Source organism: Sinohyriopsis cumingii, chromosome 15, assembly GCF_028554795.1.
Source record: "Sinohyriopsis cumingii isolate HCF-2022 chromosome 15, ASM2855479v2, whole genome shotgun sequence".
NCBI classification, from domain to species: domain Eukaryota; kingdom Metazoa; phylum Mollusca; class Bivalvia; order Unionida; family Unionidae; genus Sinohyriopsis; species Sinohyriopsis cumingii.
In genome coordinates, this window is record NC_142975.1 from 137,026,517 (window position 1) to 137,043,037 (window position 16,521).

General features: G+C 34.8%; 1 protein-coding gene across 1 annotated transcript in view; it reads right to left on the reverse strand.

Moving 5' to 3' along the window:
* Positions 1–16,521, reverse strand: part of LOC149782868 (DNA topoisomerase I, mitochondrial-like) — an 86,104-nt gene that overhangs the window by 40,865 nt on the left and 28,718 nt on the right. Inside the window, exons 3-5 of the mRNA XM_089934402.1 lie at positions 13,344–14,326; positions 9,405–9,493; positions 8,070–8,185 (exon numbers count right to left, since the gene is read on the reverse strand). Coding sequence (XP_089790528.1) covers positions 8,070–8,185; positions 9,405–9,493; positions 13,344–14,326 — 1,188 coding nt within the window. The remainder of the gene's footprint in view (positions 1–8,069; positions 8,186–9,404; positions 9,494–13,343; positions 14,327–16,521) is intronic.

Sequence of the window (16,521 nt, forward strand, 5' to 3'; positions counted from 1 at the left end):
TTCACACTGAATTTTATTTGGTTGTAGTCTGATTAATTTCTTAAACTCTCTTAATTCTGGATCAAGCAGTCTATTCTCATCAGTTATTTCCTCATAATATTCAATGGTTATTCATGTGGAGACAAGCTAACAAAAGGTAGGGGTTGACCATGATCGCCACACATTATTACAGCAGTATTTTTTGTCAACAACCAATCAAGAAATATTTTTAACGTTTCTAATGAAACGGTGCATATTTCATCCCAAACAATAATCCATGGAATATATTTTTCACCCATTCATTCAGGAGTCCATTTATCACCCTTCCACCGAAAGAAGCTTTGATAAGTATGAGACTTTACCCCTCACTCTTTCATTTCCCTGGCGAGTCTGTGTGTAGGTGTTAATACAACCATATCAAGTCCACGAAATAATCTGATCACATGTGTTGTCTTTCCTGATTCATCTGGTCCATTTACATAAACTGTTTTTCGTCTGGCAACAGCATCATATACCGACGGCTATGATGATATTGTCTCTTGAATATTTTCACAAAAGTATTTTTACACTCGACATCAACTGTTTCATCATAACCGTGTAGTTGTTCTTTTTTCAATCTCCATCCACCCCATAATGATTCAGTGCCGATATTTAGTTGTTTTAACAAATATGCATGTTTCTTATCAATAAAAAATAAATCCATCACTATTCTAATGGCTAATTTAGGGAATCTGTTCACCATCAACAATAGATTTATTGAAACATACGTGAGCATCGAAGACCTTATTTGAGTTTATTGTGGTGTGTCGCCATTAATGTAACTCACAATTGTACCTAATTTAGTTCCATTTGACAGGAAAGCTGTTTCTCGGCTAACAAATATATTTTTATTTAATGTATCAGCGATGATAAAATCTAATTCAGCATCGTCAATAACTAATCTACAACAACGTCATTTATGATCACATGAACCACCTTGTGTACACTTTCCAATTATCCTTCTACTAAGATCCTTTGCATGTTTATTTTCATAGTCAATTTTATCTTCATCCTTAAATGGTGTGATGTGATGTGATGTGATGTGATTTGGATTTTTCACGTAGCTTTAACAATTTTTCAGTCATATCGCAACGATGTCTGCAATGTGGCAGTTTATAGTGATGTCTAGCACTGGGGCATCATGCCGCAGACATGTAGCATGATGTCCCACCCAGTCACATTATCCTGACACCGGGCCGACCAGTCCTAACACTAACCTCTTAATGCTGAGCGCCAAGCGAAGCAGCTGTTAGTACCATTTTTGTAAGTCTTTGGTATGACTCGGCCGGGGATCAAACCCACGACCTCCCGCATCCAAGGCGGATGCTCTAACCACTAGGCCACCAGAGCGGCTAAATGGATCCAAAGATTATTTTTTTCTTTTCTTCTGGTAACCAAACTTGTTTTTGTGGAAGATATGACATTAATATTTCACTCACTGTTAACAATAATAAAATTCCTGAATCAAGCATGTATCAACAATACTGTTGGTGCCCACATTTTTTCTGATAAATGTTTGACAAACCAGACATAACAAATTGGATGAAGATTTTCAGGAAACTTAAATGATGTAATTCGTGCAAAATCCATTACGTCAAAATCTGGGAGAAGTCCGCTTACAGAAACTTGAATCATTTCATGGGTTGGATGTTTAAATCTCTTAAAATTTTCCAAACATTCTCCCATTCCAAGAAAACTTCTAGGATAACACACTGCTATGTCAAATAATATCATATTTTAACGCAAGATCTTTCATTTTGTATGAAGAAATTCTCTTTGATAAATCTCACCGTTAGGTCTTACAAACTGACTGAATCTTTTTTCTTCGACAAAATGACTTCCATCAGGCCTTATCAGATCACTATCATCTTCTGAGCTTTGAAACATCCATACAAATACAGGATCACTTTTTTGTTGTTGTTCTAGGGTTTAACGCCATTTTTCAGCACAAGATAGGCTATACATGGCGGCCAGTATAACTGGTGGAGGAAGAACCTTGGACTTGAACCCACGCAGAAAAAGGTGAGATGGCAGTGATCCGGAACGGTGAGTGCTTTAGACCACTCAGCCACTTGGGGCCCCTAGGATCACTTTTACTAATCTCATTAATAAAATCAAAAATATTTCCTTGATAAAATTTGACTGTTCTATCTCGTGAAAATATTGTCATCACCCACACATGCTCATTATAATCACTAATATTTATCAGAACTCCTTTCAATTCCTACAAGAACTCTCCAGTTATTGTTTTTACCACTACTGGGAATTTTAGTTTCTTTCCTAGTTCAGTAACGTCTTATATATATGCTCCGGTATCTTTAACTGTTTCTGCCCAATCATTTATTTTGTTTACATCTGTGATCTGTTAATTTATTTATATGTATCATGTTTGTGAAGTGTTCTATACCTTGCTCGGCTACACAATTTATTTTCTAAAACTCCACTGGTTTGAGATCATCAATGCTGGATTTATCATTTATTGGATATATTGCATAAATAACTGCAGTTACAGGATACACTCCTTCATCATATGGTTTATCAATACCAGTCAACATTCCTGGTTTAGAATTTTTATTTAACGTAACAATATTTCCAGTGTGATGTAATCAAACAGGGTCACGTTTGTCATGGATAATCCAAGTATCATCTAGTTCACTAATAAATTTTATTCTAAAAAAATATCTTTGATTGTCAAGATAATTAATAATCGTCGCTGCTCATTGGGCATTCATTGCAGCATCGACAACACCTTTGGTATTGTGCATGATTCTGAATGTTAACTACACATGAGCTGCACTATCATCGCAAAATTCTTTCTTGGTGCCACAAATACTTTTAATCAGAGTTTCCATCGGATCAACCAGAGCTCACCTCCGCAAGTCAAGGGTTCTACAGTCAAGATCGAATCTTGATTTAGAATGCTCATTTGTAGATAAGCTCTCAAACTCTTCCATATTATAATTAATATATATATATATATATATATATATATATATATATATATATATATATATATATATATATATATATATATATATATATATATATATTAAAAAAAAGAATAACTGTATATGGTTAAGGATAGGTTCTACAACTCCCTGTAACAAAGCCTGCATACATGAATTCTGTGGACTTCACTTACAAAGTGTACGAAGAGGGAATTTAGGACTAAAACTGTGTTTAAAGTGTGGTGTTGGGGTTAGAGGAGAAACACAGTTGTTTGTGCAATGTGGTGGTAAAAAAATACAGAGAGCTAAAACAATATTATGATTTAAAAAAACAACACAATAATGACATGGTCATAAAAAATGCTGAAGATTATCTCTGGTGGGGGGAAAAAATTTTATTTATGTCAGGTTCATGTACGAGTGTTTTCAGATAGTAATCGAAGACGGTCTTGTGATCGAACATTCTGCGTAGGCATTAAACGACTATAAAAAGGCAACCAGAACTCTTTGTGGTGTCATTCAGCAAGTGTATTCGTGGGAGTGAACAGGTAAGTAAAACATTCATTTAGTAATCTAGGGTTGTGTTTGCGCTATACTGTACAACTGTATATTGTCTTGGTTGAGGAATACAATTTAAACATATTTATTGTATAATGAATTACGAAAATATTAATGCTATTATTTCTGCATTTAAAAAATTAAAACATTGCAGTAAAAAAATATCTGATGAGCTGAATCATGAAAAAATTGTAATTTTGAATCATTACAACAATGAAAATTTGAAGATAAATACACACTACCAGCAGAATACAGGTTCATTAAGCTGATTCAACAATCTATGTTCCAATCCTTGGTAACAGTCAAAGGTACAGAAGCTGAGAAATTCGTATCTCTCTCACCCACACTTGAAAAGATCTGATCAGAATTATCTCACGAATATGAAACAAAAAAACATTATTGACACACATGTGGGGCAGTTGAGAAAGATTATGTCAGATTGTGAAAAAAAAGCACTGTTACCAGTGACTGTAGTGAATATGAAAGTAGTGAAAACATCACTAAAGGGAATTGTGAAAGTTATGGCAACAGCGAACATCTCAGCTTTGTCTGGAGTAAGATTCTAATGAAAACAATGACAAAGTTATTAGTGAATGTAAAAGTGTTAACACAAAATAATAACAGATTTTAATATTTATTTTGATAATATTTATTCAGATTATAATATTTATCCTTGACATTGTCAAGGGATTCAGATTTATTTTTTATTCTGATAATAATATTTATTCTGATTCAGTTCTATAATTATTTTTAGTACCATTTACCTCAACAAATTTTGAAATCAGTCCTATAATTATTATTTTTAGTATCATTTACCCCCACAAATCTGATAATCAGTGAAGAATAAGATTTTTTTCTTCTTCTGATAATATTTATTCAGATTATAATATTTATTCAGATTATAATTTTTATCACGATAATAATATTTATTCAACAGATTCAGATTATAATATTTATTATGTAATTTTCTGTTTTCAGTAGGATTTTTGCAATTTTTAAGAGTACCATACACCCATCAAATTATAAAATCTGACTGATTTTAACAATTTCGAATACCATATAACCCATCAAATTCGAGAATCAGTGAAGAATAAGATTATAATATTATTCTGATAATAATATTTATTCAGATTTTAATATTTATTCTGATATTTATTCAGATTCAGATTTATTCAGATTCAGGTTATAATATTACATAATTTTCTGTTTTCAGTAGGATTTTCACAATTTTTTGAGTACCATTCACCCCATCAAATTATAAAATCTAACTGATTTACACAATTTCAAGTATCATTTACTCCACCAAATTATAAAATCTTAAGTACCATTTACCTGAAATCTGTTATATTTATTTATTCCTTGACAAAGTCAAGGGTGAAATTATTATTATGTAATATTTTTTCTGTTTTAAATGAGATTTTTATTTACCCCATCAATTTGATGAAATTGTTTGATCTGATTTAATCTGGGTAATATACCCATCAATCTGATGAAATTGTTTGATAATCCGATTTAATCTGGGTAATATACCATCAATTTGATGAAATTAAGCATTAATATGAAATAATATTAATAACGATAAAATCAATAAGAAAATCATCTAACATAAATTGTTAATTAAATTGACTAATAACCAGAAAAATTATGGGTAATATACCCATCAATTTCATGAAATTGTTTGATAATCTGAAAAATTATGGGCAATGTACCCATTAAATTATAAAATCTAACTGATCATCATTAAAAAATAAGTTCTGTTATAATATATTTACTTGTTCCTTGACAAAAGGTGAAATTATAATGTAATTTTTTATATATTTTTTTGTTTTCATATACCCTCATCAAATTATAAAATCTGACTGCCTTGACTTTGTCAAGGTTGAGTAATCACTAACATGAAAATCTATGATCTTACATACAGAGTCAAATTCAAAACTTCATATCTCAAATCAAGCAAGTGTCTGGATTGGTCAATAAGTTTGCAATATATCCTTGATAATAGCGGATTATGACATTGCAAATAGACTGGATTAATGGGTTCTTGTACAATCAAATATCCAGGAGGTACTTGAGGTGTAAATGTGTATAAATATATCCCTGTTCAGTCTGACTGGAATTTTCAAGATCTATTTGATAGCTGCCATCAATTGTATCACATACAAGATTCACTGCAATTGTTGATGTTATATTAACAATACCTGGTGAAATATGACAACCTCAACCATATGGATCATTCTTATGTTTGAGAATATTCGGAGGAGGGGCTATTTTTCTCCATGACTCAACGATTTTTGGAAAGTTTTCATTGATGAGATCAATAGCTGATTTTTTAGCTCATCGGTGTTAAATACAGGTAATATAAAATTTTGTAAATCTATTTCAGTTATTCTAAAATGATTGATAAACAGTTGTTTTAATGTTATCGGTTCAGAGTATCAAATACCAAATGAACCTGTAGGATTAATAATTGTATTACCACTAGGGACTACTGTTTCAATAATAATTTTATTAATAAATTTGAGGTCTGATTCAACTTGGTTTAGATGTTGCATTGTTTCAATGATCTGTTGTTTTATATCATCATTATAATACTGAGATAGAGAAGAAAGCAGATTTAGCAAATCTATAAGTGATTTAGAGTGTTCAGATTTAATATCTCTGGAATAAGAATATCTATCGATATACTCTTAGTTGATGATTGCTTTTTTTTCTTTCATCATCAAAGCTATATACACTCATTCTTAATTTAGGAAACCTCATACCATCAGACACAATAAAATAGTCCTCCTCACTACGAGGTTTCCAAAGATAATATGCTACATATTCTGGAAGTTTTATAAACATTTTTTGTCCGTGAAAAAATCAGTTTTGGTTCTGGTGGTCCTTGATAAACAGGTGCTATCTCAAGCCATCCTAACACATTTCAGATTGACAATTGATATATATCTACAGCATAATCTAGAGAGTTTATTTCTATCGTGAAAGATAATGTTGGTTCATGAACCGTAAGAGCGATTTTGGTTTCTTTTCCAGTGATAGATTTAATTCTGTGCTGAAATTCATCATTGATTTGCTTAATTTGATAACTACCTGTGGGAATACCAACAACTTGCCAACTGAAAGTTCCATCTGATTTTAATTTGCAAATACCAGTGAATTGTTTGCTGGCAACCCACTGAATGATTTTGATCTAATATTTGCCCAACTATGATATAATCATAATTGTGCTAGTGCTATTTCTTTTGCTGGAAGTGCAGTTGGAAAATTAATGCTAAACTCAGGATTGGTTGAGCTTGATAACATCATCGTTGTTTTTGATGGAGCTGTATTAGCGACGATCTGTTGTAGTAATTTGTTCGACACTGACATTATTTATAACGCCTGATTTTAAATCCTGATTTTCTAAATTGGACACAGATTCTAACACAATCATTACCTCTTTGAAAATTTTAATCATTTCTGTGAACTCAGCATCTGATATTATTCAATCACTAAAACCTGATGATATCAATGATGCTAATTTGGAGTATGCAAGCATCGCTGTGTGTAATTTTATTATATACTCATGTAATTTTATATTTGTACATGTATTGTTTTTTTGTGATGATATTAAGAACACCAACAATTGTTGTTGCAGCTGAAATTTTTTTTACAACTGCTGGTGATGTCATTGTTATTGTTGATAGCAATACACCGGTTCCAGCAATAACAGCGGATGCTGAATACACAATTACGTCAATGATAACTACACGTCTGCGATATTTTTTACTTTTACTGTATCCTCGTCAACGGTATTTTTCAGTTTAGTTTCCCCTCACATACCTGATTGTATCTGTAATACCTCCTAAACATCTGGTAGTGGAGGTATTCCTTACAAATGAGAAATATTATCTTAACTATGATAATCTAACCTACCATTGTCATGGAAAGACATTACACCTATTATGCCTACTTTATTACCACTCTATTTCCAAAAGTCAATTTTATTTCATTGGGATGGACAGGATGAAGAGAAGGAAGCCTCTTTAGACCATTTCAAATGAATAGTATCACTCTGATTTTTTAATCTGGGTGACTTTCAGAAAAAAAGTCGTCAGCAAGTTTATGAATCACCTCTCATGATGAGATCTGTTTGCATGTGGTTTGAATGGTGATCACTTTTATGTCATTATAGATGAATTTATAGGCATGAAGTACTGTAACCAGTCTTGCTAAAGCAGCAGTTTCTATCAGTCCAACACTCATCTACCTTATGCATATCATGTGTAAAGCACATGTTTAACAATCAGGAACAATACAGGCATTGAGATATGTGAAATTTGTAGCGAGCATTAAACCACCGTAAAGGAGATCATCCACATTTTTTAAAATTGCAACTGATGCATAAATACAGCCGAGACTAAACCTTAGTGTAATTACATTTTGTATGGACACATTACATGCAGCACATTTATGAATTTGACATCTTGGACAAACTGCATAACAATTTTCTGCTCTTGAAAATGTATTATTTACTGTACAAATTCAATGAGAAAATTGACATACCATCATAATAAAAGCCAATATCATCTGGTAGGGGTTCATAAAGTGGTGCAAACACTGGGCCCTTGTGCTCCAGGAAAGTCCATTTCACTCCATCCGCATGTTTTTCTTCCTCCCACCTGTGTGAATGTTAGAAAATGTAATTCTATAATTAATTACCTTTCTTCTCCATATTCTAAACCCCAAGAAAGTCAGATAGCAAATATACTTGTTTATAAGATGAGCCCAACTGTAAACTGCATAGATCCCAATCTGCTGTCAAATAACGTGCCAGTACGTCTGGGTCTATGCAGTTTGTTAGGAGTAATCAGCAGAACAAACAATGCTGGTGTAGTGATTGGAAAGTCCACCTCAGACATGGGTTAGAACCCTGGCAGAGTCATACCAAAGACTAATAAAAATGGTATTAGCAGCTGCCTCGCTATGTGCTCAGCATTAACAAGTTAGTGTTAGGACTGGTTAGTATGGTGTCAGGTTAATGTGACTGGGTGGGACATGATGCTACATGTCTGCAGCATGATGCCCCAGTGCTAGACACCACTATGTTATGTCACACTGCAGACATTGTAGCAATATGGCCAAAAAATTGTTAAAGCTACGTTAAAAATCCAAATCACACACACGCACACTTAAGAATCTGAACAAACACTGTTAACCTTAATATGACTGTATTTGGAATTACCTCTGACCTAATGCAAATGAATATTAACTCATAACTGTTTTTGAAGGAAATGTAGATTGCTGCATTAAAATTATGGCATGCACATGATGATTTGACATCTTAATAGTTTATATATATATATATATATATATATATATATATATATATATATATATATATATATATATATATATATATATATATATATATATATATATATATATATATATATATATATATATATATATATATATATATATATATATAGAGAGAGAGAGAGAGAGAGAGAGAGAGAGAGAGAGATAGAGAGAGAGTGTGTGTGTGATTTGGATTTTTTTAACATAGCTTTAACAATTTTTCAGTCATATCACTATGATGTCTGCAGTGTGGCAGATTATAGTGATGCCTAGCACTGGGACATCATGCCGCAGACATTTAGCATGATGTTCCACTCAGTCACATTATCCTGACACCAGGCCAACCAGTCTTAACACTAACCTCTTAATGCTGAGCACCAAGCAAGGCAGCTGTTAGTACCATTTTTATAAGTCTTTGGTATGACTTGGCCGGTGATCGAACCCAAGACCTCCCATATCCGAGGCAGATGCTCTAACCACTAGGCCACCGGAGCGGTGAAAGAGAGAGAGAGAGAGAAATAGTTCTAAACTATTCTTTACCTGCCAGCCAGAGGCTCATCATCATCTGCATCATCTTTGGCTGACCTCTTTACCGCCTTCTCTGGTTTCTCCTGATTCACTTGCTGTGCCTGTCAAAAATACAAGAACCTTTTTGAAGGCGTACAATCCAAACTACTATAGCTAGAATAATTTAAATTCGTCTTTAAGAAAAGTATCCTTCATTAGTTCATAGTTGCAGACAAAGATGATTGTTGTTGGTGTAATGGATAACTAAGCACCATTATCACCATGCAAAATAGTGATGTATTAAGAAAATGCAACATTATATATTTTAACTTAAATAGATACACTCATTTCTTTGAAAATTTCTAACAATACAAAGCAGCCTCACATCAATGTTAAGACTATTAAATTAAGCCTGATTTTTAAACATGAAAAACAACTATATAAATTATAATTGTCATCAATTTATTCAATTTCTATTATCAGTTTGTTTACAACTGAGTTCTTAATAGATTTCATAGCTGAAGTGTCATTTAACCCTTGATAACAAAAGTCAAAATGAAGATCTCCAGAGTAACACTGGTCAACAGTGAAATCATTACTGACTTGAAAAGGCCCTAATCTGTAGTATTTTGGTGTGCCGAACACGAATATAACCGTGAAAAATTTGTATTGGCTCTCGTTTTGAAGATATTCATATACCTCATTTTCTATGTTTCACTGTGTAAATTTCTCCAGTAGGACTGCAGCAACATCCGGAATAATGATGTAACATTGCATAATACCATCATGCTCACATCATCCACAGTTGATTGCATCATTTTCTGATGCAATGCAATACTAATGCCATGCGGCTGCTGAAGTAAGTTGACGTCAGCAGTGTACTATACATGTGTAGGCCTATTATACTAATGCCAGGCGGCTGCTGAAGCTGACGTAAGCAGTGTACTATATAAAGCCCAATCAGATAGGTTCAGCATTTAAAATATTTTAGACGTTGTCCGAGACAGTTCAAGCTACTGTTACATAAAACTTATTATTTTATCCATTTACGTACAATAAAGAACAGTAATGCCTCGAAAGTGTGTTAATACCGCGGACAATTTTTGCTATATTTGTGGGGAAGTGACATTTGCCAACCAGAAGAAAAGTATCAATTCTCAAGTGAAGAAGGCATATCATCTTTACTTCGGATGCAAGGTTGGTGACCAAGACAAGCCTTGGGCTCCGCATATATGCTGTGCTACATGTACAACACAGCTTTCACAGTGGTTGAATTGCAAAAGGTCATCAATGCCGTTTGCAGTCCCAATGGTGTGGAGAGAGCCAAGCAACCACCTAAATGACTGTTACTTCTGCTTGGTGCCTCCTCTTTCCGGCGGAATAACGAAGCGAAAGAAGTCGAGAATAGTCTACCCAAACATTCCGTCTGCATTGAGACCAGTTCCACATGGTGAGGGACTTCCTATTCCAGAACCTCCAGCAGAATATTCTCTTGATTCATCTGACGAAGACAAAGGTGAGTCGACCTGTTCTTCTCCTGGTCCATCAGCATGCAGTGATCCAGATTTTCACTGTGGTGCATCATCAACCCCACACAGAATAACACAGGAAGAACTAAATGACCTGATTCGTGATTTGGACTTATCAAAGAACAAGGCAGAATTGCTAGGATCAAGACTCCAACAATGGAATCTTCTAGAAGAAGATGTCACAATTACTGCATATCGAAAGCGCCACCAGCAATTGGAGCCTTTCTTCAGAAAGGAAAGTAATCTGATATTCTGTTCCGATATTGAGGGCCTCATGAATGCTTTAAAAATCACTCATGACCCACAATAATGGAGACTATTTGTGGACTATTCGAAACTGAGTCTCAAGGCTGTGCTTTTGCACAATGGAAACATTCTTCCATCTATTCCAGTAGCGTATGCTGTCCACATGAAAGAGACATACGATAACTTAAGGCAGCTACTGAATTCCATTGAGTATAACAAGTACAGCTGGCACCTCTGTGGTGATTTGAAGGTAGTTGCCCTTTTAATGGGACTGCAGCAAGGATATACAAAATACATGTGTTTCTTATGCGAGTGGGATAGCCGAGCAAGGGAAATGCACTACATGAGGAAGGAATGGACTCACAGGCAGAATGTAGCCATTGGAGAGAAGAATATCCAACACCCAGCTCTGGTTGAGGCTCAGAAAATCTTGCTACCACCCCTTCACATCAAACTAGGTTTGATGAAGAACTTCGTGAAAGCCATTGACCTGACTTTGCCAGCATTCCGATACCTGCATGAAAAATTCCCTCGACTCAGCAAAGCAAAGATTAAAGAGGGAGTTTTTGTGGGTCCTCAGATTCGAGAGCTTTTCAAAGATGACCGGTTCAACAACTTGCTGGAAGGTGACGCGAAACAAGCATGGAATGCTTTTCGCCTAGTTTCTACAAACTTTCTCGGAAATGTTAGGGCAGAAAACTATAAGGAACTAGTAGAAGACATGTTGATGAAGTATAAGAAACTTGGCTGCAATATGTCTCTAAAGATTCACTTCCTTCATTCCCATTTGGATTTCTTTCCTAGCAACTGTGGTATTGTTAGTGATGAACACGGCGAACGTTTTCATCAAGATATCGCAACAATGGAACAAAGATACCAGGGAAAATGGTCCACTACAATGCTGGCTGACTACTGCTGGACACTCCTCAGAGATGCTCCCGAACAGCTGTACAAGAGACAGGTGAAGAAATCTAAGATGTAGTCAATGACTTGATTTTTTATAGGTAGGCTATTACAGTTGACCTTTTACTATTGGAATGCATTTCGTTATGTAAACATTAATTTCTTGCAGATTACAAAAAAACTAGAGCCAATTTTGCAATTTGACTGTCATATTCGTGTTCAGCACATAAAAATTGATAAGAATTGACTAATTTTATTTCAGTAACATGACTTTTGTAAAAATTTGTTGTCCAGTGTAATTTGTTTTCATGCCATGAACTTGAAGAAGGTGGATTCTTCATTATTCATGAAGCAAACTTATGCTTAAGATTTCCCACAACATTAGAGATTGATTCTCCTTCTCAAAAATGTTGTGAACTTTTTTTGTTTGGAGTACGAGGGTCAGAATGATCATCACTGGAAGATCGTTACTGATATGGTGACAGAAATGAAAATATACTTCTTTGAGCCATTCTGATTTAATAGTTCACAGATACATCTAATAACAAAATTTATTACACCATGTTATTCAACTTCAAGTAATTCCAAAGCACAAAATAAATCACTGAGTGTAATGTCATTGTTACATTAATTAAACCCAATTTGTTGAAGGTTTCATTGATTGAGGCAAATTAATTGGCGATTAAGCACAATTAAAAGTTGGTCCACTCATTTTTAGAACAGTCTGCGAGGCCCCAAGTTTTTTCAGTTTTGTGCAATTGCATATAATTTGATGGGCAATCAATCAAACATGAATATTTTATGAAAAGTTAAATATACTTGATTTCCTCATATAATCATCTATCCACTTCATTTTGATATTGCATATGTGAAATATTATCTGGGTGTCAAGATGCAAGCAGTAGTCTAGCAAATGTCAATCACTGGTACATAAAAATTGTTACAGACATTGCAAACTTAGTAGGAAATTATGCCAGAGGCAAATCAGGATAATTACGATTGATGCTGTCCCAAATCAATGTGCATCATAAAATAAAAATTTCCAAGCATCGGAAATGGGTAAAACATAAATTCCAAGCATCAAAACATGAGGGTGTGCATCTAATGAGAACCATGTAAGGCTACTTTGCCAAATGAACGATAATCTGCTAAATCTGATAACAACATTCTCTATTTTTTAAAATAAAAGACAGCCTACTGCTTTCCTAAAACTTCCACAATGCAAAGTTCATTTTTCCCATATAAAAAGCCCACATGTTTAAAACATTTCTTCTACTCATCTTTTTTTCCTTACCAAAGGTAAATCATCATCACTCTCTGGGTTTTTCTTGATCTCTTTCTTTACACCTGATAATATGAAATTATCTTTCACTGGGGACTGCTCTTCCTTGATTGGTGATTTCAGTTCCTCTTTGATCTTGGGCTTCAAATCAACTACCTGTTTGGACTGTTGCTTATCACTGCTCTTTTCTTCATCTTTTTCAACATCTCTAGTCTCTTTTGGACGATCTATACCTTTGGGTTTCTCTTCTTCCTTTTTCTCCCCAGAGCCACTAGAACTCCCCTCTTTATGCTTACTGCTTGATCTTTCTTTGCTTTTATCTCTTTCTTTTTCCTCATCTTTCTGATAGCTGCTACTACTGTTGTGCATGTTAGAAGATGAAGATTTGTGCTTGTCACGCTCTTTGCTGGAGGAGGAACTCTCAAGTTTGTTGGAAGACTTCTCCCTCTCCTTGGAAAAGTTACTGCTTGAGTTAGGCTCTGCTTTGTCCTTACTGCTTGAGCTACTTTCATGATGCTTATCTTTACTACTTGAGCTGTTGCCCTGTTTCTCCCCACTACTCAATCTTTCAGTGCCTTGTTTCTCTTTGCTGTTGGACCTGTTCTCACCATGTTTCTCTTTACTACTTATTTTTTCTCCATGTTTATCTTTACTACTTGAACTGAAATCCCTGTGCTTTCCAGAGCTGGAACTGCTTCCTTCCTTGTGTTTACTTGAAGAACCCAAAGAGCTTGATATATACTTATGGGATGATGAATTGCCTTCATCACACTTATGAGAGGTTGCAGAGGTGGAATGCTTGTGAGAACTGGAACCTGAACCAGAGGAGCCATGCTTTGAGGAAGAGCCATGTTCCTCTGACTTGCAACTGGAGCTTTGCCTGGAGTCACTTACTGTCCCATTCAATCCATTCTGCATGTGGTTAATGCTACTCTCATCACCACTGCACGTAAGAATGTCACCTCCACCTTCATGGTAAAGCTTGGCTTTCAGATCTGCAATTACACAAAAATGTTTTTTATATAAAAAAAACAAAATACTATTTGAATGACATTCAATTGCAAACAGTATCCCCTCTCCTGTTATGGAAACCATTGGAAATATCCAAATAGTGTTTCTTAACACCACAGCCACCGAGGGCCTTTATTTCCCATCCATCCCTGCCCAAATGCTGCAACTGGGATATGAAAACTGTTGTAATCTACCTTTTCTGATAACACATTAATGCCCTGGTCAGGCCAGTGCAACATTTTGAGAAGCTCAACCAGGGCAATTTAAAATATTGGACAACTGTTGATTTCTGAATCTGAATTGAACACAGCTTGCAAAGCAAGAAGCCCAAGTGGGCCTGTCCATTACTCATCTGCCTGGCATCTGGTAACAGCTAAATGCAAAAGGAGCTGATCTGATCAAAGTTGTTTGTTCAGAAGAAGTTATGAAAGGTTTTTATTTCTATTTGGAGTAACAGCAGCCATCATTTGGGTCAATGCTAAGGTCAAGGTTAGTGTATATACAGCTGATATGATATGAGCTCTTTCACTATAAATATTTTTTGTGTGACTTGTGAATCATTGAAAGATTGAGGCAACAGAATATGTTTTCTAAACAGTACAATACCCAGACCTGCCAAACGAAACAAGACCTTCTTAGTAAGGATGTCACTATTTTTTCTATAAGAAACAGCCATTTTCACTTAGGTGTAATTGGGATCCACAGCAGGGATAGTTCTATGTATTGTACCGTACTATTATCAAACAAGTCAATTAACTGAAGGAAATGATGCATACTTACCACCAAGGCTATACAAAAAAAGGTTTTGAAGGAATACATACATGCCAATCCCTGAAGAGGCATAAGCATAATTATTGCTATTTTAAGCAGGGCTTCCATTAAATTGATATTTTATGGAGTCCTGAGGACCCCTACATTCGAATCTCATAGGGTCCTTACAAGATGTTTAAAGGGTCCCACATTATAGCTTCTACAGGAAGTTGGGTGTCTGTGTGTATGTGTGTGCATGAGAGAGAGAGATCAGGTCTCACTAGAATGTTGGCAAAAATATGAGTTCCACCCAGTAAAAGTTGCAGCCCCCTCTCACAAGCATATTGGGAATACACGATGTGGATAAATGTCCATTATAAAACCAGGAATAAAGAGACACAAAACCTTTTCAGTTTTACTTATATGTAATTCTTTAAAATATTCATGTACTAAAATTTATAACCCGTCAGTTGACTTGGGAACGTGCTACAGAAGATCTTAGTAAGGCAGTCACTATTTTTCTATAAGACAGCCATTTTCACTTAGGTGTAATTGGGATCTACAGCAGGGATTGTTCTATGTATTGTACTGTACTATTAACAAACAAGTCAATTAACTGAAGGAAATGATGCATGCTTACCACCTAAGCTAAACAAAAAAAGGGGTTTGGGGGAATACATACATGCCAATCCCCCAAGAGGCATAAGCGTAATTGTTGCTATTATAAGTGGCAAAACAGCCTTATTTTGGGTGTAAAAAGTGTGATCAATATATTGCACGCCAGAATTACAATTTACAGCAAGTATGAATAAGATACATTGTTACGACTAACCTGGTTCTGCAGCTGGTCAAATTCTAATCACAAAGGGCAAAATCCATATGGACTAAATCAGAATACGAACACAAAGTATCCTGAACATTTACTTATGTTCAGCACTCACTTTAACTAGTCTAGAAGTGTAACTTTCACTGAATGATCATGATCTGGAATACTATAATCAGCATAGGCAGGTGCTCGGAGTGCAGTAATACATTATTTTCATATTCTTCTTTTAAAGTTTGTTAAGTGGTGTTGATTTGTCCTCTTCTCAGATCTGACATATTTTGAAGTTTGAAAAGATCCATCTGCTCTAACATTTTCCATCAGATAGCATCCACAACTCACTGTAAAACATTTCACTTAACATCTGGTGCCATTTTCTTTAAAAATACAAACTGGTTCAGTAACTAGCTTATCAATGAAATGAATCTGTGGGGCAAAGTTGACATATGAAGAAACCCGTTTATTTTCTTATAAATGGGACATATACAGTAAATAGCAACTAAGGAAAGTACTTGTATGCTATTCTTACGCAGCAGTCACCTTTTTAAGAATATTCTCAAATTTATATTAAAGTGATGATAATAAAACGACAAAAATGGCATTTTA